The sequence below is a fragment of the Haliaeetus leucocephalus genome, unplaced genomic scaffold, assembly GCF_000737465.1.
Source record: "Haliaeetus leucocephalus isolate CR32 unplaced genomic scaffold, Haliaeetus_leucocephalus-4.0 Scaffold143, whole genome shotgun sequence".
NCBI classification, from domain to species: domain Eukaryota; kingdom Metazoa; phylum Chordata; class Aves; order Accipitriformes; family Accipitridae; genus Haliaeetus; species Haliaeetus leucocephalus.
Window position 1 is genome coordinate 500,380 of NW_010972579.1, and position 24,161 is coordinate 524,540.

At 40.5% G+C, this 24,161-nt stretch overlaps 1 protein-coding gene across 1 annotated transcript in view; it reads left to right on the forward strand.

The window, feature by feature from the left end:
• Positions 1–24,161, forward strand: part of VPS8 (vacuolar protein sorting 8 homolog (S. cerevisiae)) — an 85,202-nt gene that overhangs the window by 39,834 nt on the left and 21,207 nt on the right. Inside the window, exons 27-41 of the mRNA XM_010561276.1 lie at positions 797–916; positions 1,499–1,570; positions 4,209–4,328; positions 5,522–5,578; positions 5,993–6,075; positions 7,450–7,534; positions 8,567–8,665; positions 12,279–12,368; positions 12,825–12,871; positions 17,812–17,953; positions 18,639–18,728; positions 19,157–19,199; positions 19,968–20,071; positions 21,514–21,592; positions 23,052–23,134. Of these exons, the coding sequence (XP_010559578.1) occupies positions 797–916; positions 1,499–1,570; positions 4,209–4,328; positions 5,522–5,578; positions 5,993–6,075; positions 7,450–7,534; positions 8,567–8,665; positions 12,279–12,368; positions 12,825–12,871; positions 17,812–17,953; positions 18,639–18,728; positions 19,157–19,199; positions 19,968–20,071; positions 21,514–21,592; positions 23,052–23,134 (1,314 nt within the window). The remainder of the gene's footprint in view (positions 1–796; positions 917–1,498; positions 1,571–4,208; positions 4,329–5,521; positions 5,579–5,992; positions 6,076–7,449; positions 7,535–8,566; positions 8,666–12,278; positions 12,369–12,824; positions 12,872–17,811; positions 17,954–18,638; positions 18,729–19,156; positions 19,200–19,967; positions 20,072–21,513; positions 21,593–23,051; positions 23,135–24,161) is intronic.

The following is a 24,161-nucleotide window of genomic DNA, read 5'->3' on the forward strand; positions in this document are numbered from 1 at the left end:
GTGGTGACAAGAAAATTAACTCAGAAAAGGAGTAAATGAGGGAACGTGGCATTTCCTGAGGATGGCTGGGAGAGTGTATTGCCTGTCAGTTCTCCATGGGATCCCAGTGTGTATCTGAATACATACTCACGAGCGCTAGTCAGTCTGCAGCAGTCTGCTCTCTTTTTGCTGGTAGCCAGATCTGCTGTGAGCATGTTTGAGACAACTGGAGCTGTCACTGCCCTGTTTGTTCCCTGGGAGGATCTGGACACCTCTGTCAGTAGTTCAATAAAGGGAGTTGCCTTCAGTTTGAAAGACATCCTCAAATTTCAGGAACTAGAAAGTCAGTGGAAGAGATGGAGAGTTGAATGGCACCTAAGTCAGTCTTTGCAGCGCCAAAAGCTTTGTGGCTTAAAGTGAGGGGGCAGACTGACTAGCTCTTCCCAAGGGAACTGCTGACAAGGAGAGGAGCTGTGCCCTGGTTAAGGAGGAATTGCGCAGCTTCTGAGGAGAGCTGCTGAGAAGGGGAGGGAGTTACCTAATTTCATATGCTTTGGTCTGCAAGTATAAGCCTTAATTTTTGCTTGATCTTAATTTTTGCTTGATCTTAAATTTGTTGGTGAGTCTAAGGAGGGGGAATTTTTTTCCTACTAACAAGCAGCAGAAAACATCATTCAAGTAAGAACACTGATGGACTTCTAAGGTGCTTTAAAGCTTAGTGCAAAGCAGGTAACAATGCTGCTTTCCCATGTGCTTGTGCTATCAGTTATATGAAATCCATGGGAATCTGCTGTGTTTGTTTGAATTTTCATTGCAGGTCTTTGAATTTCTCATCCGGCTGCATTCAGCTGAGGGATCTGTGGATGAAGAGGTCTACCCCTATGTTCGTACCTTGCTACACTTTGACACTCGGGAATTCCTTAATGTTCTTGCTTTGGTAAGAGATTGCTGATCTCCTCCAAGAGAAAAATGCAAGGCAGGTTCTTCCATCATCTGTGTCATGGTTGCATGATCTGTAAGATTCCTATTAAAAAAGTTAATGCTTTAGCTAAACCAGTAGTTACTGGCTTGATGCAGGAACAGTTTTGATGTGTGTTCTGTAAGATATCAGAGGAGACCATAATAGTCCTTTATGTCCCTAAATATAAAATTATGAAAGTGACATTATACAGTGAAGACTCTGGTAACAGAGGCCATCTTTAAAGCACAGATAAAACAAGAATAATGTATTTGTAAAGAGTGTTTTAGTACCTACATCCTTCTCCTGCATAGTCATCTTCCTTTCTAAATTTCTTGAATTTCCTCTGTCTATTTGGACCTGTTACTTTTACGTGAATGTGTAAGAATCATTTTGGTAATTACAAAAGAGCAAATTGTATCTTGGAACCTGCTGCTTAGGCAATAAGCACAGAAAGGACTTAAAAGCATTGTCAGCTTTGTGATTTTGTGTTTGCTTGTATTTCTGGGGTTGGCAGTGGAGAGCATTCTTCTCAAGGTGTCAGTGTTTTGCCTCATGCAGACTTTTGAAGACTTTAAGAATGATAAACAAGCTGTGGAATATCAACAGAGAATTGTGGACATACTTCTGAAAGTGAGTATGCCTAAAAATTAACCTTTGTTTACATCTGATTGTATACCAACACTGTGCAGTAAAGCCTGTAATTCGGATGAGATCTTTCTAGTCCTGCCCTGGATGACATCTCAGAGAAGGTGGTGGGCTGGAGCATGAATTCACCTCAGCCAAGGCTGTCAGTTGGATATTTGGAAGTGATGCTTCATGCACATTAAATATGGTGATACAGAGATCTCCTTTACTGTCTGTGATTTCACCTGGGTTGTACTTTGTGGTTAAATGTCTCCTGTCTGCTCTGTTAAGTTTATTTTTATCTGCTTCTCGTTGATTCAACTCCCTGATTCCTTCTGAGCAGGAAATCCCAGGAATCCTGTGCTTGGCAGGATGCCAATGCTCTTCTGATAAAACTCTGCTCCTTGTATCTGTAAATGCTGTGTTTGGGATGTAACATATCCAGAATGACAGGCCTATCTTTAGTAAATGGGAGAGAAGAGGAATGTCAGAGTTATCAGCCTGGTGCTCTAGAAATCACTTGTCATCTGCAGCCTGTGTTCCTTAACAATGGATGTTCTCATTAAAAGCCATTGCTGCCAAATATCATTTGCTTTCCCCTTCAGAGCTGTCAGCATTAATAATGAGTAACTCCACTTGGAAGCTGTTTATGTATAAACGTATCATAAGTAGCATTTCCCTGTCACTGTCATCATTGATAGAAGAGAGCAAGGGCACCAGTGAGTGAATTCAGTAACAGCGCTGCTGCAGTAGGCTGTGTTGGAGGGGCTGAGATAATGCCACTGTGGGGGAACTTCTGTGATCTTGTCTGAGTAGGATGTTGGTGTAAGGATATTAGCCCTGTGTTGCATTAGACCATGCTTTTTTGTGTCTTTAGCTGCTGTAAGCAGGAGGTGGCACACTGCAGCTGTGTTCTGGAGCTACTGTGGGATGTGTTCCTGTGGCACAGCATAGGCTGGATGGAGCTGTTTACAGCCTTACTCTGTGCTGCTGGCCACGTAGCAAGTGTCTGCTACAACAGAATTCAACCCTGCTCTTGGAGGGGAAATGGAGGGCAGTTGTGAAAAGTGTTGCAGGATTAAATGCATCTGCAGGCAAACAATTTGGTGTTATGAGAACTGTTAGTCCCTTGGTCTGGAATCTGCTCTTGTTTTGGATAAAAATAAAAAAATCTTGGAACTTTTAAATTAAATTTATCATTGGCAAAAAAACCCCACCAAACGCTTAGGAAATAGGCGCGCCTTTAAAATAGCTTGGTCAACACAGATGTTCTAATGCTGATCTAAACTTTGCCAAATATATCGTCTTTCAGAAAGTCCACATGGTTGGCCTGTAAGCCTCTGTCAGGTTGCTCTGTTTCAGAGGTACAGTATTCTCACCTTCACGTGGACTGACAAGGGCCCAGCTTGTGAAAAACAAAGCCAAAATGAATAAAACACTCCTATTGTTTTAGTGACCCATATTTTTAATGCTATTAGCTAATACCATTCTGAATAGGCTCCTGTATGAAATAGCCTTTTTAAACAGAAAATGAAGATTAAAAAAGAATGATAGCATTAGCTGATGCTTCAAGAAGAGCTCTACTTGATTCCTTAGTGTGTCTTACCTGTCTGCCTCCACTTCTGTAAGATAACCATTAGCATCTCATGGGGATCTGGAACTCTGGGTCACTTTAAGAAATCAGTTGTATCTCCCAAGCTTAGACTGAATGAGGTTATAAACTGTGAGATGCGCCATGTCTAGGCTTTGCTGGAGCAATTCTTAGATGTTGGCTGACAGAGTTGTTCAGGTGATGGATTTCCTCCCAACTAAACCCACTGCTCTTAGAGGGGAACTCTTCAAATGGGCATTTCACTTTCCCTTAGTGTTTAGGATTTTTTTAGAAGCATGATACACCAAGTCAGGACACATCAGGCTCATTTTTTATATGCCAGACAGGTGACAAGCACTTTTCAGGTTTGAAATCCCTTTTGTAGTGACTCTTAGATATTCTGTTTTTCTGTAATTCAAGTCAAGTCAGCACAGCTACAAGTTTCTGATAATATTCATAGATTAACAGCTAATTTAATGTAAGAAAAGAAACTTTTCCCCAAACCTATGGTTGTTTCTTAGTCATTTGATCAGTTCTTCTGCATACCACAATTGAAGTGGTGAGTGCCTGGGACTTGAAGTCAAATGTATTTTTTTTTCTCTCCTATAATAATCTTCTTTTTTCCTCATGTGACAACATTTCCCTGCTCAGAAGCTCTGTTACAAGTCCAGTGATCAGCACAGACTACAGAGATGGAGATAAATGTGGGTGGAGCCCTTTCACACCCAAAAATCAGGGACATGCAGGAGTACTTCCCTTGAGTATAGAGCAGGGAGGTTGAGCCTCTTCAGCTTTAGGAGAGAGGTGCTTTAGCAAGGACACATCCACTGTCTGTGTCTTCAGGTGACACAGTGAAATGCCATGGAAGGTGGCTTATATTTTGACCTTCAGGATGGACTAACAACAGAAGATTAGGTAGATGTCTAGGGTAGGAGGAGACATAATGGCTGTACAGGGATTTCTTGTTGCAGTGTCCTGATTGCTTTCCGAAAGGCAGCTGCAGAATCAACCACTTGCATTTTTATTTTTCCTTTTCTCTCTAATGCTTCTCAGGTCATGGTAGAGAATTCTGACTTCACTCCATCACAGGTTGGCTGTCTCTTTACCTTCCTTGCCCGTCAGCTTGCCAAGCCCAACAACACGTTGTTTGTGAACAGGACACTTTTTGACCAGGCAAGTATTCCTTTGTGAGGGGTGAAAAAATTCCAGACAGGGTGCAGCACTGCAGAAAGCGTGGCTAAGTGCTCTAGACTGAAGCAATTCTGGAAGTACTGGTGCATTATAGAACAGGTAGCATCTTGCTGGGACATAGCCGCGGTTTCAAAGAAGCAGAGTAGGAGAGACTACAGAAGCACAGTAAGCTCCACATTGCAGCTTGCCTGCTGGAATTATGTGAGAAATAGGGTCAGGTCCAAGGAGATGGAACAGCCTCTGCTCTTCCCCATGGAATGGCAGATTCCTGTGGTCACTAGCGTGTCAGGAGAGGGAAAGCAAAGGCCCATAAGGGCAGGAACAAAGCTGTTTAAGCCCCAGTGAGCATTTTGGTGGCTCTATTGTCACTTGTTATGCATATGAAGATGCCAAGGTAAGGAGATAAGGGGTGCCAACTAAAATTACATTAGCGAGCTTATAGAGCATGTATATGTAGCTGGTAATTTCTAGTTCATGTGGCCACTATCCTTCTTTGCTATTTGAAATAGGCTGATATGCACCAATGCATGCCTGAAGCTTGCATAGGTTAAGTTTATATCCCAGCTTAGGTCCCAGAAATTCCTGGGACTGAGGAGGAGGCTTCAATGGCTACAGCAGTTGTGCTTTGATGATAATATGGATATATGGACACTAATAAAAATGAGTTAGAAAATATATGTCCTTTGTCATAATTTAAGGTCAAAGAACTCTGTGGAGACTAAATGGATTTGCATTAAACGCTTTAATTACTGATACGAATTACACAATTTCCTGGATTTCTGGAAGAGATGGCACAGTCCAGGAGAGAAGTTGAGAGGGTCAGCATAGTGGTTCCAGTTGTTTGGTGTGTAGTCCAAGGCAAAGCCATCGGTCCCTTGAGTTATTCTATATTTCCTGGGTTCCCCAAAGCTTGGTTCTAGATCCTGGTGCGGAATTATGGGTTTCCCTCCCTGGAGTCCTTCAGCAGTTCCTGGTTACTCCAGTATTCTTAAGTGTCCTCAGTTATAGGACTGTAGTAGAGAGAGTACCTCAGAGATGAATAGTACATTGAAATTGCACTGTTGTGTTTTGATTTGTTGTTGCCATTATTGGTGCTCACAATCTGCTTGTTAGTTTTATGCTAACAGCTATGCTTACTAGGTCTAGCTCATGCTAACTTCTACACCTGTGCGCAGGTCCTCGAATTTCTGTGCAGTCCGGATGATGACTCCCGCCATTCAGAAAGGCAACAGGTAATAGCCTTCAAGGGAACATTTCTTTAAGCACCAGGTGTGACCAGACTGTAGAGCGGAGTTTGGCCTCATTGGGAATGGGTGTCAGCTGAAGGTCATATACCAAAGCAGACAGCTAGCATAGGAATGGTGGCCAGCATGGAAGAATTGGGCAGTGCTGTACACAGCAGGAGTGAAGGAGGATCCTACCCCAGCATTACTTGCAGGAGAGGTTTGACAGCAGTAAGAACAGAAGCAGGAGAAGTCCTGGATAAGCGCATGACCTTCATAGTTAATGGACAATCAATTAAAAAAATCTGTAAAATAAGCCCTGTGTTAATACAAACTTTAATGGAGCAGGAGCAATGTACTGTTAATGGCACTGGCTGTCCAGCTGCTACTGCAGTATAAATAATTGGTCTCCAATATCTGCAGGTCCTTCTAGAATTGCTCCAGGCAGGAGGGATAGTACAGTTTGAAGAGAGCCGTCTTATCCAAATGGCAGAAAAAGCTGAATTGTAAGTTGCTGTGTGTGATATATAAATACTGCCTTTAAATCTTGTTTATGATATTTAAATACTGCCTTTAAATTTCCTCCAAAGTTTTTTTCCCTCCACATTTCTTGTTCCTGCTTTGCAGCTGTGTTTGGGATTATTTTCCCTATGCATTCACAGAAGCTTCATTTAATATCTTCATATTTAGTCCCAGTCTTTCTGTCTTACCCCTGCTGGGTGTTCTTACAGAAAGCATTGTTAAGATAAGAGGGGGTAGAGCTGTGGAAACCCTTCAGCATGAAACCCTGTGGGGCTTGATGAGTTTTGGCACTTCTTATCCTAGAGCCCAGGGTTTGTTCAAAGGTATAGTTGTATATTTGAATGCTCTACCACTGACAGATGGAGATGACTTGTTGGGGTGAGACCCACAGGTGGATTTAAAAGCATGAAGGGGTCTGGAGCCACCCCCATGGTACTCATTTTAGAATTGAGTAGGAGACACAAACACAGTGTCTGGAAAGGCTAAAAATTTCTACTATCTCCTTTCAATGCTTTACGCTTCCAGAAAGAGCCTGTCATGCCTGAACAGAGCCAACCAAGGAGGGCATCTTCATCCAAGTCTTGAATCTGGATGTTAAATGAATTAATCCACCACACTACAAAGGACCAGAGGGATAGAAGTGTAGTGGTGGGATATGCCATGCCTGTTTTTCTGCTTGTCATAGAAGGAGTTACTCAACCAAATTTTTCGGACTCAAGAAATGCATTTTTTTTTCTCCTTGCTTCAGAGAGTTTGACTGCCAGAATGACCAGCTCAGCCACTTCCATCAGAGCTAAAAGACCTATGATGTAATGTTATTTAGCAGACTTCTCATTTGTTCTGCCTCAGTTGCATCTGTTTTTATCTAAGTCTCAAAATATTTAAAGTGTTTATTAAAATTTGAAGGTAGAAAGCTGTGTCATAACATTATTGAGTCATGTTCAGTGTATTTCTTCAAATTAGTATTGTGGATTGGCATAGCTTAGAGTTGAGTGTGTTAGGGAAATCAGGAAGATGATCTATGAGCAGCAGAACCTCTGAAACCTGATTTCTTTAAGGATTTTTGTCCTCCGTCCCTTACCTCTCACCTTAGTAACTCTTGTTTTCTCTGTTTTGTATGATAACCTCCCCAAAAGGGCGAGGTTGATAGGTTGATACCAAATGGCATATGTAAACTGGAGCCACCCAACCTGTGTGCTGAAAACCTTAATGTAAGATACTTCCAAATGCTTTTTGTAACACATGCTGTATTTTCTTTTGAGTGCTGCCAAACTGTGCTGCATCTGAGCTACCTGCCTCTATTCTGCTGATTCAGCTGAGTGAGTTTTTCCTAACGTGGAAAGTATTTTTTGTTTTAGCTATCAGATTTGCGAGTTCTTGTATGAACGAGAGCTTCGCTATGACAAAATAATTGGCTGTTACCTGCATGATCCAGTGAGAAAGGTGAGTAAATCTGGTGCTTCTGGCTTCTTCATAGTAGTGCAGCCTGTCCTGCTGGTCAGAGTGTAAATGGGCACAACAGCCCTGCTCTTCTGCCATACTTCTCTATCTTAAAAAATGTCCTCCTTTACAGTTGAGTTTTCTTAGTTATAGTCAAAGCTTTTTGTGTTTGTGTGTGTTGGAGTGTCATTTTTTTTGTCATTTTTTTAAAGTCTCAGAGTTTTTGGTTTCTTTTTAAATTCAAGCAATGCTAATACATAAAACCTGAGTGTAAGGTGGGATTTATTGCAAATGTTGCTGACTGTGATACTTCTTTGTTTCTGCCATCAGTCCCCTCTTTTCTCCCCCTGGACAAAGTTTCTCTGCCCTTACTACCTCTTTGCATTTAGCTTCTGCATGTCTATAAGTTGCATATCTGCCACAGTTTTTGATGTATTCTCTTCCCTACCACCAACAGAACTTGGGAGGAGAGTCTGGCAAATGTAATCTCACCAGCTCCTTGTGAAACTACTATGCTGAAAGCTGTGTGGGTGAAGGAGTCCAAAGAGATAGGTTGTGATAGTGAGATGGTAAAAAAATATGGCACAGGAGAGCATCTGAGCTGAGGACAGTGCAGGAGAACCTGGGGGAGAGGCGAATGTTGAAAAGGAATTCAGGAATATGCTGGGAAAACTGACCTACCCTCTGGTAGAGCCTTCTTTTCCTATGCTCCTAGCTAAAGAGTGATGTCCTGTCCTTTTTCCCTGTGAGAAAGAGGGGGGCATTTCTAATAGTGGAAGAAAATTCTCTTTGACCTCAGTGCTTAACAACTTCAGCATAAATTCTGTTCCTCTTGGCTTTTTTTTCTTGGCAGTTCTTCAGGAACTATTTAGGGACATATAATCTCACCTGCAGATAACTTATCCTGACTTGCTAAGAGAGGACTAGCCCTGAGGTCATCCTAAGACTGTTTGAAATGCTCTCCCTTACTAAAATCTAATGCTGTTATTGGTGCTGCAGAACATAGTGTACCATTTATGGGTTTATGCCTTACAGGAAGAAGTTTTCAACTATATTCACAACATCCTGTCCATGCCTGGCTACAGTACTGAAGAAAAGCAGTCGGTGTGGCAGAAAGCTTTGGAACATACAGAGGTAGAGTGTATCCTAAACCCATGGTACCTCAGCTACTGCTAACTCCTGTTGGATCTGCCTGGTGCTTTTCTGTGAGCACAAGTGTCACAATGAACCACAGCTGTTTAGAAAGCTCTGACTTTAAGGTTTAGTAGTCTCATACATTAATGTAAGTACCTCTCTTGAATTTGGGCTGTCTTCCTTCCTTGTTTTCCTGGTTTCAAGTATTGCTCTTTGGATAATGGGACCTTATCAGGGGATGATGGCTAGTGAATGCTGTGCAGCAGGGAAGGAATCCATTAACAAGTCTTTCATCTTCTGAGCGTGCAGCAATAGCAAGGTCAGGACATTGACATCACTGACCTCACAGTCTGTGCTATCAAATTCCTCATCTTACAATGATAATAGCATTCAACCTTGGTACCCTGGCACTTTTAACCTGTGGGAAGATGGGGTCATGAATTCTACTGTTAGACACAGACTGTTGCTAGACTTGTCTAGCTAATAATCTTTCCCATCTCTTCAATCTCTTTTTGCTTCAGGGGGTGGAGATGTGTCTGAAATAATTGTCCAGTCAGTAGACATGGGGAATCCATAATATGTCCACTTCCTGTAAGGTGGTGTCAGCCCCCTCCAGGATGATCTGGAGATAAGCCAGAAAAATAACTCTGTCTATAAAACAAGCAGTCATGCACTTGCCCAGACTACTTAGCAGAAAATGGCCACAGAAGTCTGTATACTGTGAGGTGGACAAAAAAGTACTAGGTACATTTGAAAGATACAGAATACTTTTAGTGTCTACCAACATCTGCAAGTAGCATATGACTAATGAGAAAATGGACCAAGAGGGAAAATAGTTCAAAAGACAATAAACAAAGAAATCCTGTGAATCCAGCTGTATGACACGCAGCTCGCTGAGCTCACACCCACTCTCCAGATGCACTTTCAGAGCCTATGGGAATTGTTGGTGATGGTTGTGCTGTGGCTGAGCGGGCCTGGCTCATTACTACCTTATCGGAACAACTGAGCTTTCCAGTTTTATGCACACTGGGCTTTCCAAGTTGAGCAAACTGCTGTCTACTGTGCTGCTTCCTTGTGTCTGCTTTGTTCTCCTACTGCATTCCTTGTCTCTGCTTCTATTGGTATATACAACCGAATTGTTTGGCATTATGAGTGATTCAGCCTCCCTCTGTAAGCCTTGTTTTGTGTCTTTGTGGAATCACAGGTAGGTCTCCTTGCTGGGTCTCTTCAGCTTTAGGCCTTTACAATTGCTGTTCCATGCTTGAGTGTCTCAGGACAAATCAGAAATGTCCTGTTTTTCCCTTCCTGATGTTTCTCATTGTGTTGTACCGCTTTTGATAAGCTTGTCATAGGCTAAGACTGCCAGCTTTTCATATTGAGTTGTTTTGGGGTTTTTTTTCGCAGTTTGGAGCCACTTCTTGATTATTGTACAGTGTCAGAAGTGCCCAGTGCCCAACTTGTCAGAGCTGCGTACTTTTTTGAAGTTGGCAAACAACAGAAAATATTCCTCTCAACTTGTCCATGGCCATCCTTAAAAACAGGGTTTCTTGCACTGTTCCATTAGCCTTGTAGGTAATGACTTTTATCTACGCTTTTTGCAGTTTCCTCCAAAAAGCTGCTGGGCAGATGATTGGTTCTGTAGGTCAACTTTCTTGGGTGCTGTCACTCCCTCTTTCCCTTTGGCATCTTCTGTTTCCCAGGATTGGTGAACAGTATATACAGTTTCATGTGACTTAGCAGCTTACTGGCTGCTATGGGCTTTTGTTCTTTTCCATTGTATTAATCCTGCTCCTTGACATTCAGAAGACTTAAAATAGTAAATAACGTTTCACTAGGGTGGTGCTGTGATTTCAGGTCTTTGAACAACTGCCTTTTAATCTGCTGAGGTATGAAAGTAGCAAACCAGCCTCTTCAGTTGAAACTAGCAGTGCTTAGAGAGGCTTTCCTGGTGACTGCATGACAGAAAGTGGGGTTTGTGATTGGTGCCACTTCTTATTTTCTCCATCAGCCTGCATAGCTGTTGTTCCTTGAGGTTTATCTTGAAAATAAAGCCTAAGGCTTCCCTTCAATCATAGTGCTGTTTGTGGTGGTCACTTCCTGTCCTCAGACCCACATGCTTTGTGTCAGTACTGTCTCCTTAGGCAGACAGCCCTTGAGAAGTACCATGTTTGCAAATTGTTTAAAGCTGGGAGAGATGAAAACCCAAGCCCAAAACCTTTTGCCTGAGAGTAGGCTGTGAAGATCACACTGATTCAAAAGCTGCAGTCAGTTACAGGGAGGCTGGGCCACCTCCCTCCAGCCAGTCAGTCCTATCTTCAGCAGTCCTGAAGACTCCCAGGGAGGGTTTGTCCAGAGAGAGAAACAAATTTAGACAGTCACACTACATCCTTTCTGCATTCTTCTGCACTGCTGTGGTTAAGATCTTCCGGGTCCTTTGGATTGCCTGTGCTTGTTAGGTGAAGGGGTCATGCTCCTGAGCACTAGAGAAGCAACTGCGGCTCATGTAGTAAAGCTGTGAGGTCAAACACCTCAGAGCTGCTTTGCATACAATATGGTAGGCAAATTTTCTTTGGAAGCCTCACAACATGCATCTTCTGTGATAGCTCTTCTTAAAAGAGCTTGTGGAGTAGTCCCACTCTTCCTTGTTAATTCCTTTCTTCCCTTCACTCTGGTCTGTTGCTGGCATTGGCTGAATTTGATGGCTGCTACATCTGTCTGGAGACCAAGCTAGTGCTAAGTAACTTTTTCAGATATTTTTTTTCTTCCAGACGTATGTTTATGAAATTCTTCTTTCTTTATCACTGTAACAGTTGTTTTTCTTTAGTAAAGCTACTTTTCTCCTTTGTAGGCTTAGCAGGGGCTTTTGGGAAGGGTTACCAGGTACCCAATATTGGTTTGAAGCAGTAGCTTCTCATTTATTTGGAAGCATGGATGAATTTGGAAGCATTAGGAGCAAAAAACCTCACGTTCTGGGTTGTGTAAACTTGTATGATATGAAGCCTCTTAGATCAAGCTTGTCAGGAGGCAAACACACAGGCATCTAAAAGATTCCCCCCCGCACACCTTTTATTACAATAAAGAAATTGTTTATGTTTTTTTTCATGTCTGGACAGGTCTCAGTTACAGTTAACAGTTGCGGGAAACCTGCTTTTAAACCTCTGGTTGGGTTCAGTTCAAGCCAGTTAAACACTGTTTCCGTTTGACTGAGAAATTCCCTAGGGTCAATTGAGGGCTTTGTTTCCTCTTTGCTGCTGGCTTCTAGTTGGCACTAGGAATGTCTTGTTGGTAGGGAGTAAAAGACAGTTGTCAGAAAACCTGGTAAATAATTTCCTTGCCTTAGGACTGAGATGTGGTCTCACTAGTGTGAAGAGGTTTGCGTTCTTACAAAGCCTGTTGTGTAGTAAAATCATTGACTTTCAAAAATCCCTTTTTACAAACTACCTTTCCTTCTAATTTTTTTCAAAATCACTTTTTGTGTGATGGTATTCATTATTTTACAGCTTTCATCTAGGCAAGGATGCAGTTACAATAGGAATGGACTTGGTGATACTGCGTAATTATATTGCCTATGAAATTAAAAGTAATTGTTTTTGTTGTGTTTCCCTTTCCAAAGGAGTTGCTGTTGCTGAGTCCATGTAAAGCAGCTGACTTGGTAGCTATTCACTTCAGTGACCAGATTGAGAGCATCATTACAAACCTTCAGGTAAAGTGTCAAACTTCATTGATGTTGGCTCTTCTTTACAGTGAGGTTTCTGTTCTTGTAAGAAATGATTGCTAAGTGTAATGGTAAGTTGTCGCTGTGTCAAACAAGAAAAATAGCTTGATAGCTACTCAGCTGCAGGAATTCCTACGTTTGAATTATTTGGCCTGTTTGTAGAGTTCTGGCCATAAAAATGTACGATCTCAGAGTTGCTGGTTGTGTCACTTGCTAATGCAGTTTTTAGTTTGGAGTTCAGTATGGCTTGCACTCACAGATCAGACAGAGCTGTTGTCAGCACACGTATCCTCTGAGTATTTATGCGAGGCAAATGCCTAAACCAACTTCTTCAGCAGGCACCAGCTGCGAAGAGTGTTTTCTTCAATTGATATAGTTTAGGAATCACTGGGTTTATAGCACAGTATTTAAAATAGTAATACTCTTTCTCCTCCTGTTGTATAGGACCAGTTCTTACTCTTCCAGTTTCTGAGGAGTCTCCTTGATCCGAGGTATGTAAGAAAATTGAACTGTTTGCAAACTACAGCTTGAAAACATGGGTTAAAATAAACTCCTTTGAAACAGTGTTATTGATAGATAGCCTACGGCCAAGATTAGGGCTTAGAAAAGGTGCCGTGCTCTTCAAACTGCCCAAAATTGATAAGGATTAGCAGAGCCCTTGCTGGCTTCCTAACTGGGAGGTGGTGTGGGTTCCAGTACGTGCAATGTGACGCCTCCCCCATGCTGGTGGGATTTTGGGCATTGCTCTAACAGCTTCTTTGAGAAGGCTGTGAAATGGTTACCCTGTGACTAAAAGTGCCATTTCTCTTCTCAGAAATGGCAGTTTCTGTTCTCAGCCCACCAGTTTGATTACTTGACCAAGGTGCCCAAGTGTAACATAAATAGAAAAGTGTTTTGGTCTATTGGCATTTTTCATTTCTATCTTATTTCAGAATTGCTGCCATATTTCACTGCAAACTTCTCTTTAACTACTTGCTTGTTCCATCTGCTCCTGATCTTTCAGTATTTCAGTACTGAGTGTTCTCTTTCTGTTGAATCAGTTTCAAATGCTACAAGACCTTGATTTTATTTATTTATTTTGTAAGACATTTATATACACACAGCTCTAATTGCCTTCAAGCAATTGTTAATGCAATTGAAGGAGATATCTTGTTTTGACAATTAGCTACAAGTTAATTGTGCTTTATGAAGAGGAGCAGTAGGAGAAGATAATATCTAAATTCAAGTGTCAATGTTTCAGTTCTTGTTGAAGTGGAATAAAAAGCATGCTTTGGAAGCTAGAACCTGGAATTAATCACTTTTGGGATTTTGTTAGGATGTAAATTAAAAAAAAACAAACCCAAACAAACCAAAACCATTTTGTTATTTCCTGAGTTTCACAGCCATGTTTGTATGGAAGGTGTTAACTTCCACAGCTGTTGTTTTCTTAGAAGTCAAAATCAGAATTTTGCCAAGAAAATATCTTGGTTGGGTTTTATAGGAGAGAAATTAGATGATTTAGTTAATAAATGAATAATTAAAAAACAAAAATTGAATAGTTAAGCAGAAATGATACCCAGCTGGGTGTTAAGTAGGACTTTGTTTATGCTGTGATATCACTTGCAGCAAGTGAGACCCAATGAAGGTAGTAATTAACCTGGATTTTAATCTTATGCATGGATTGGCTTCCATAATCTCTGAGTAATAAACGTATCTAATTTAACTCTACCATAATTAGAGCTAAATACAACCATTTCTCCTGTAGTTATCTTCTAATCAAAAGCAACAGATGATGTGTTCAAACCAGCAATAGGAAGCAACTTTCTGTATCTGATCTTTCAAAAGATCTCTGTTTTCCCCTCCAAGGCTGATGATGTTCAGCAAGATGCATTAGGCTACATGGCTTGTCACACTGTGCTGTGTATGTCTTAAGAAAGTTTATGATCAGTTCCTTTTCCCTCTGTGTTCCAAAGTCTACTAATTCTCTGCACTGCAATACGATGTTCAGCACCCCAAGTGATGGAGATAAACCACATACTGATGGGATTGTAGTTGCCAGAATACTCAATAAGTAAGAGACAAGTGGGACAGTTATACAGAAAAATGAACAAAATACTACTAAATACTTTGGATTTACATGTGGCAGTGACTGACTGCCAGTGAGACCAGTGAAGTAAGCCCAAGGTTTAACCTATTGTTATTAAACTATGTTGTCAGTAAGAAGTATTCTTTAGAGATCCTAGATTGCTGGAGGGGCTTTTTTGTTTTAATAACACTCAAGGTCCTGTGGTCTGTTTTCAGTGCTAGGAGGTTGTCTGAGACCTATTGAAATGAGCTGAACTGTATCCTGAGAGAGGTAGGCGAGGAGGGAGAAATCTTGCTATGCAAGACCTAATCTGCAGATGTACCTATACTTAGTAGCATATCTATACATAGAATAGTGATTAGGTTCTTCTGAAAACATCTGTCTCTCTTCAGTCAATCTAAATGTTTATATGCTTTTTTGGAGCAGAATTTTTATTAAAATAAAGACTCTTAGAGCAGTAAATGAGCTTTTAATGTCTCAAATACAAATGATTGCTTGATCATATGGAGACAAGATCATGCTAGTATAACTATCCTAGTTGGTGGAATTGCATTAGGGATTAATTTGGCCCATTTAATTTAGCTAGAGATTTATTTTAAAGGAGGTGGAAGGGGGAAGGGAGAAAACAGGGTTAACAGAAATTGCTTGGGGAAATTAAAACCAAATGTCCGTATGTTTGTATCTTATAAGCAGCCACAGAATACGGAGAATGTAGTGTGTATTGCTCAGCTCATTAATCACAGCCTTTGCTACATTTTCATTTTAAAGTCTTAAGGGTTTTTTCCTCTAAAAAAACCCCACACTCCACAGTGAAGCATGTCTGTTTGCAGTATGTGTTTGTGTATTATACCAACAATATTAACTTATTTAGCAACACAGTGTTCTGGGTCTATAAATACATTAACAGATACCTAAACTTTTAGATTCTATTACAATGGCTCTTCTCACTGACTAGCTATCTGTTACACTTGCAAGGCTCAATTGTGCCAGCTTTTGTGAGAAATCAGTGATTCTCTCTTCCTTTTAAGAAAGAGCATGTGGAGTATGGCGAGGGAGATGTTTGACATGGTTATATTGAAGACAAACATAATCACACTGAGCTGAGCAGGACCTCCAAGTCTCAAGACTGTTGCTTAGTTTTTAACATTATCAAAATCCAGCTTGCTTTCCATTCTCTCTTCTCTGCATTTCTTGAGTGAAATGGTTAAGGAAAAGGTCATCTTGCTCATGAAGTTGTGAATACTAGGTCCCAGAGTTATTTCCAGAATAGAAGTTTATTCTTGTACTAAAAATGTATGACTTGCCATTTTCCCCATTTTGCTAGATGGAGATCATTTTAGATAGAAAGTGCTTCTTTATTTTAGTCTAGTCACAAAAAGAGTAGAACACTCACTCCCTTACAGGCATTGGGGGAGTTTATAGGGTGTGTGTTGTGGGAGGAGTGGATGGTGAATGCAGGAGGCCAGAATTTAGGGTTGTTCTTTGGTCCTTTGAAAGTCCATTCTTTATTTGATGTCAGAACACAACAGTTTGGATACCAGTTTTTGTACAACTATGTCCATGCTTTGGATACTGTAATTAGTACCTGCATGAGGCTTTCATTTCTGGGCAAATATAATTTACAATCAAGTGATTGACATTGTAACCACAGTAAGCTTCTTTTGGCTTGCTGGGAGCACAGTGTTCTCCTGGCCTTTCTTGGATGATAATAATCCTGTTAGCTCTTGTAGCTCCCAGGAAATAGAGGATCATATTGTATATCAGACCTTTTCCATCCCATGGCTGTAGGGTTTGCACATCAACACATCTTCTCCTGATTAGGAATTTTTCTTCAGAAAGGTAACAAAAGTAAATACATACCTTGGTCTGTTTTCTTTCCTAGCAGGAGCTTCAGACAGGTTTAAGAGCCCTGTTTCCTAGACAGGATAAACTTCTGCTGTTTCTCTGCATGATGCATCAATCCTAGGAACTGCCACATGAAGTTTAACCTACAGTGGTGGTGAACTGCTGTTCATTTTGAAGGGTTGCAGATGCTATATCTGTCTCTAAGAAAGTATCACCCTTTCCCTCCTAACTCTTTGAAATCTCTTGCTTCATGTTGCTCTTTCTAAAAACAAGATCAGTAGAAAACATTCAGGACACAGGGACAGTCATGGGCACTGCAAGCAATTATGTTCTCTGTTTTGTTTCCCTCACATTAGGAGTTTACTTAATAATAAGCCAAGGGATTAGAAAATGGCCACTGCAGTGCCAGAAAGCTGCTGCTGAAAAGGAATCGGAGAAATCCTTTTTACAGGGACATCTTTATTAAATGAGTTTAATTGGACTCTGAGCTTCACTTGGAGAAATTACCTTGGCTAGAATTGGAAGGGAAGCCCTAGTTTGGCCTCCTGAATGGCTCAGGCCAAGCAGCGTTATTCACAGCCCTACCCAGAAAACAGAGTCAAGTCTGCACTGCTGAGTCCTTGACCATCATGGCAGTGTTGCTTGTGACAGGTCAGGGAAATAACAAGGGCAGGAAGCACAGCAGAGGTTGGAGACCTGTGTTGATTGAGCAGATCCCATGCTGGGAGATGAAGGCAGATGTCTTTAGTTCCAGCTGAATATGGTTCTGTAGTGCAGCTGGTTGCAAAACCCTTGAGAGAGGATGCAGCCTTTGGCTGAACAGTACGCAGGGTCTTGTTCAAAACCTTACACTTGGCTATCTGTTCTACCAATGACCATAAAGTGCACAGAGTTATTGCCTCTGCAAGAGCAAAACCTAATTCACCAGTTTTGTTATGGCTAAGGAGAGGAACTTAATAAAAATGGGGATGTGTCCCTAAAAGAAGCATGAGTCCATATCACAATGAGGTAGATAAAAGGGATCATATTCTAGCAGATGAAACATTAAAATGTGATAAAGGAAGCCAAAGAAGAATTTCGGGAACAATAAGCAAAAAGTAACAAAATATTTCTTCAAACACATGCAGAGAAGGTCTATAGTAAAAGATACAAGCAGCATCTAAAAAGACCAGTCAGAGACCATAAGGTTTCACTGAAGAAATTAGGTGAGTTCTTTGTCCCTCTTGCTACAGAATTGCTGAAGATGTGTCTGTGCTGATATCTTTCTTCACAGGGGTCTTTGATAGTGTAATTTATACTGAGGCATCAGTAGAATATGTTGTGTAACAAATGAAATGCCTACTTAACAGACCTCCAGCACCAGTAACTAGTAGAAACAACATAATTTTTCTTTTAAAACCAGATTTTTTACTTCTGTATTATGGATAAAAGACAACACACAATTGAATAAAAAACTCTTCTTCCCAGCCAAACTTCTGGGCTAGAATTTGACTTAAGTCTCCTGTGCCTTTTTTATTCCAGAGAAGGCATTAACCAAGACCTGATACACTTACCGCCCGGCATCACTGAGCAGTTCATTGAGCTGCTGTGTCAGTACAGCCCAGACCAGGTTTTGGAGACACTTAAAGTTCTGGAATACTGCAGACTGGAAGAAACCATCCAGGTAGGAAAGACATGTATAAGGACTGGGGCTAGGGGAAACATTCAAATCAGCTGCTACCTTTTTAAAGTACTGTAAAAGTACTTTAGCCTAGGTTGTGGATTAGTTCCTGGATACTCTTCTAATCCATTTCTAACACTGTCCCTTTGAGCTGCTAAACTGCTCTCCTGTAGCATAGGTATCTATATTTAATATGCTGATTCTGAGATCAGTCTCAGGGCTAATAAGAAAAAGGCTGTTAGTACTCTGAAGCTACAGAGTAACTACAGAATAGAGACTGGCTGTGTTAATGTTGATTAATATGTTGAAGGTATATGAAATCATGGGCCTGGGGTTTTTGGAAAGCAGTGCTGCCAAAATTTGACTAGCGCTGGGAGAGCGACTATTTCTTCCCTTTATGAAAATTTTAACAATAATCTGTCCTTGATCTTGATTTATAGATTTTTTTAAAGATTTTAATTCTGGTGCTGGCAATACTGCAAGTTGAGAAATAAACACAACATAGATGGTAGCGGGGGGAAGTAGGAGTGCTGCTCAGACTGTGTAACATGCCTGTGAACACATGGAGACACAATCCTTTCTGACCATCTGGTCATCATTGTCTTGTGGAGTAAGCAAACACTGGCAGATTTCTTAAGATAGACATTTACCTTTTTTTTTATTATTATTTTTTTTATTTTTAACTCAGATAACCCAGAAATATCAGCTCCATGAAGCTTCTTCATATTTACTGGAGAAGAAGGGAGATATCCATGGTGCTTTTTTGGTTATGCTTGAGGTACAGTACACTGAAATCCTGAATGTGGCATTTTTGCCATGCCAGCATGGCACGACATGCCATCAGCGTGATGGCCTATGTTAAGGTATGATATTGTCATTGCTTCTCAATGTTTCCCACTAAAATCCATGGAAGCATTTGCCTTCTGTCAAATAACAATATGTTGAGTTGTCTGCAGACTCAGCAGATCAGTATATTTTTCTGGCATGTCTTCAAACATCTAGTAGATAATGGATGCTGAAATTTGTTTTTCTTAATCAAAAATCATCTTTCAGCTCCTGTTTTCCTTTCTATATTTGGAAAGTAATTTATGCTATGTTAGTCATACTGGGGAAGAAAATGAGGGTGAGCCTTTGTAACCATACCTTTTATAAACATTTCTATCAAGATTCTGCAAGTTTACTGTTCTGAGTTCTCTCTTGTTTCAGCGATTGCAGAGCAAGTTGCTGATGCTTACTCAAGATGATGAAAGTAAGACTTATCAAGTTAAATTCCTTTTTCTATTAAAAAGAGATAAACACAGAAGTGTAAAGTGCATTTGCCTGACACCTGGCATAATGAGATCCTATTTCAGGTTTCTAGGTTTTGTGGTGACATTTTTAAAATTTATATTCACATGGCTGAGGTAGTTATTCTGATGACACTTCCTTACTCTGTTACTGTGATCTTGCTAGAGATCTAGAACAAGCTGTGATGGATGGGTTTTTTTGTGTGTGTGGTCACCAGCCCTGTTAGCTTTTTTGATTGCGACTGGTACTCTTAGTGGCTTACCAGACATGTCTTCTATGTTAGAATCCATTCAAACTCATTACTGAGCTTTAGCAGGCATTATATATGAACAGCTATGAGAGACATCTGGAAGTAGCTTTTTTTGAAGCAAACTTCTCAGAGAAGAATGTTCTGTCTACAGAAAATGAGTATATGCACCATGTGCACTGTTGACTAGCCCAAGGGCTCACAGGCACCTAATTAAATGCAGTTCCCATATTTGTTACTTAATTGTATCCTAAACCACAGCTAAGATCTTCCTTATTCAATTACATGAAAAGTTTTATATGATCAGTTTCTTGTGCTATTTGGGAAAAGTGCCAAAAATCAGGACCTGTCTTTATAATTTAGTTGCTCACTGTAATGAACAGACTTTAGATGAACAGCATGATTTTATTTTGCAGAATGATTGGGACTTAACATATCTAATAGTTTTTATAACTGCAGTTTGTCTTTTTCCCCGAAAAACAGGCTCAGCTGAACTCCCCTTGCTAGAAAACATTGAAGATACCTTAATGAAAACAATTGCCCTTTGCCAGAGAAATTCACACAATTTAGACCAGCAACAGCGAGAGGTAAGGTAATAAAAAAAAATGTATTGCTAAAATCAACAAAGGTCTCTGTATCTCCTAGAACTTTCTCTTCACACGCTTCTTCCTTTCCTCATCTGTTGGATACTGCTATGTCTCAAGCAGTCATTGTTTTCCTCTGCTTTGTGTTCTTTTGCAGTTGTTCAGGTTTTAGACCCACAAGAGAGAAATCCTCACTTGTAAAGGTGAGGCATGATATAAAGTGTGTATCAGTAGTGGAGAAGCAGATGAGACAACATTCTTTCCCCCAGTTTTAGCTCCAGTTGCAATTTTGGCTGGAATGTCAATCAGGCACTAAAGGCATGATAAGATTTGAGCCAGCTTCATACTGGCACAAAGCTGATGCTGCTGTCACTGTGGCTGCAGAATATTGCTGTTCTGAATATGTTCACAAATCCTTAATTTAATGTCAGCCTGGTCTTTGAGAGGTGGAGACAATACAGCTTGCGTGAGCTGTTGCAGAGAGAACTGGGTTTGCCTGTCTCCTTGTACTGAGGTTGCATTTCCATTTTGCCAATGTCAGTGACACAAAAGGCATCTTGACTCCTAAGATTATGCATGACTTATGTAACTGAACTCAAAACTGAGAACACTGTTCCTGTGTCTGAAGAGGTGACATGTCTGGAAGTCAAGAATTCTGTAATTTCTTCTGACCACTGCCCAGTGTATGAGGTGACCTGCTTGGTTTCTTCTTTTAAATGATTTTATTGTGCAACAGGTAGCTGCTGTGTTTTATTGAAGAGGTGTCTGCATGCACACCCTGAGTGCTTATGGCCGGCCTGCCTAATTGGATAGATTTGAGTTAGTGTTTGCTCTCCCTCTGGGTCGGGTTCCACCTGCTGGAATTGTTTTGTTGATGCCCAAGTAAGATTTGACTCTGGTCACCAAATGAAGGACCAGCTTCCCCATTAATTAATTCCCACATTAATTTTACAATATTATGTGAATTTTCACAACTCCCGTATACTGCCTGGAGAATTTAGATGCCCCTTTCCTGTTGGGTTCCATTCACTGTGCTACCCATTATGTAAGCAGTCTCTACACCAGAGAGTTTGCATCTCACATGGTCAAATAGTTGGGGACTGAATGAAGTAAAAGTAGATTGTTGTCACGATTTCCGTAAAGAAACAGATGAGAATGGAGAAGAGGGAGCAACAGGAGCCAAAGGTCTTCTGTGTTCAGACCCCAATCAAATAGTATCTTGATCTAAGATATGAGCAATCTGGACTGAAAGCAGATCCCCAAGTGCTTTGCTCTGAGGTTATTTTAACATGTTTCAGTTCTGTTCCATTGCAGTCATGAGAAATGCAGTTGTTCTTCAGAATGTGGAAGTGAGTCTTTGGAAATGGACTCTGACATTGGTCACAGCTCATTTTTAGTATTGCTGTGTTCTTACTGCCTTTTTTCCTTGCATTCAATTATTTCAGGCCCTCTGGTTTCCCCTGCTGGAGGCTATGATGTCCCCACAGAAATTATCTGGTTCTTCACAGTGTCAATACTCCGAATGTAAGTATTTTGGACTTTGTGACCTCAAATATTAATCAAAATCTGTGTTCTGCCTCTCCTCCTCTAATGAATGAATAGAAGAAAAGGAGTTTTGTTACTTATTTCCTAAATTTGCTGCTCTTGCAGTAGATCTAACTGCAGTGGCTGTAGGACTGAGCTCAGCTTGGGCGTTTGGTAGGCTGCAGCTGTCAGATATTTCTTTTTAGTCCCGAGTGGAAGAGGAACCCTACCACAGCCTCTGCTCATAAGCTAGTTCCATTGAGTATGGTGTCTATGAAAAAGGCAAGGTGCACAGCGTGTACAGAGGCTTTCTAGATTGTAAGTAGGTTGCAGTGTGCACTTTGGGAACTTCTGACATAATACACTGTCATCTTCCATGCCTAGCTTTTTTGTACGCTTATCCCTGCACCTGTCTATTGTGTACAAAATCACTAGAACTTGAATACACCAGCTAAATTCTCTACTCCAGTTCTAGTGCCCTGAATCTGTTGTGGTTGTCAGCAGCACATCTTGAAAAGCCTCCCTTTATGGGAGACTTAAGACTAGTTAAAAAGGGGCTTAGGTACTGTGGTCTTGGGACAGAATAATGTCTTTTGGTCTATTCCAGCCCTGTGGTCCACAGTGATTGTGGTTGTGCATGGTTAAGGATCGCAACATATTACAAATAAGTGTGGTGGTGATCATGCTGTCCGCTCTCCCTCTGTTTATTTCTTTCCAGTGACCATTACCTATATCTGGATTCTTGGGGATAGTCTTGCAGAGATCAGTAACCTAAAAATATAAATCACTTCTTTGCTCAACTCATCTTTTCCTCTAAATTTAGAATGTTCTCTAGATTATCCATTTTTGGGAGCTAATGCCTGCAGAAAAGTAATCATCTGAAGTGATACCAGAAATGATGAAAGGATAATACACTTGGATCCTGCATAACTATTTTGTTTTCATTCCTAATGTGCATACTTCCCAGACTGCTCTAACTAGCTAATTATCCCCACAAAGAAGCTGAATTGCTGGGTCCATGCATATCTGAATATTGGCTCTTACTTTGGGGAACTGGGGATCTAGGAAGAAGTTTCATGCAAAGGTTAGTGCTAGGAAGTTTTAGTCTGTGGGACTATAACATGGACAAGGCATCCAAATTGGTTTTTGATAGCAGTAGGAAAAGTGAATGACAGTGCTACAAAGTAAGTCTCAAAATGTGAATGTTTACTGTAGGTAAATAAATAGGGTGTGAGAGGGGAAGGGAGAGACATTGTGATATTGAAAACTTTTAAATATGCTTTCTGATACAAAAAGCTGTGTTTGCTTAGTGCAAAGTGTGCAGAAGAAAAAAAATAAAAGCTGTTTTCAAACTGGAAACCATGAACTGAAATAGAACTCTCTTAATCTGTAAGATTGATCTCTCTTTACTCCTTGAATCCTAATGAACTGTTGGTGGCTTTTATATTTGATATTTCAGCTTTGAAGAGTTTGACAATGCAAGTGCTGAACAACATGGCTGCATTTATCGCTCTTCCTTCAATCCTGCAGAGAATTCTACAGGTGAGTTTCTGAAGAGAAGAAGCTTTTACCAAGCTGTGCCACTCAGTTATTGGGAAGAGCAGTTTCCGGGTTGTTAAAGATCAGGTTCACTAATTGTCTGGTTCAAAATATTTCAGTAGAAGTTCAGTTGGTGAGTTATAAGTTGGAAAAGCTGATAGAATGACCTGGGAGACTTGATGGTCTGAGGAGACGTGTGGGAACACATAGACCTGTGAGAAGATAATTGAGGTAATTTCTGCAGACCAAATAAAATATTATCTCAAAGATTGCAATTACTTTGAACTGAAACTTAGCAGGTTTAGGGACAAAGCAACTACGAATTTTTCAAAACTTGTTGAAAGCCATTTAGCTACGGCTCTGGGATGGACAGTTTTCAAATCACTAAAGCAAAGTTTGTAGGGTTTGGACAAAGAGATCAAGACTGGACCATTTTGATTGACGGTGCAATGTATTATTTTAGAGATGTTTGTAGTGAGCAGCAAACATCCTGTAGAAGAGCTAATTTCAAAATGGGATCTTGGGTTGAATGATCACAAGCAGATATGATTTGTTAATTTGCAAAACAGACAGAGGATGAGGTTGGGATTTAATAGCAACCCTTGAGAAATGCAGAAAATTAATTAGAGACATTGTCTGCATTATGGAGTGGAATGATGGAAGCATTGAGAAAGTCTTGAATTACTCTTCAGGGTTTCTATTCCAGATGAGAGGAGAAAATGTAGAGAAGGGCTTACAGGCTTCACAGGGTGAACGCACATGTCTAGCAACCTATTAGTTTAATCTTAATATTATGCACAATCTTGGATTTTGGAAAAAATCATAATTAAAGACAGTGAAAGATGTTGTAAAAGAGTGGATAGAAAGCATGATCAAATGAAATGTGGTTTTATCAAAAGTAGAAAATGTTGAGCAAACTTAATGGCTCTTCAATAACTTATTTAATCTAGTTTTAACTGGGGCATTAGATATAGTTTCCTGTTGGGCTTTGTTTGATGTTTAATGTAGGCAGGAAATAATACAGAAGCTG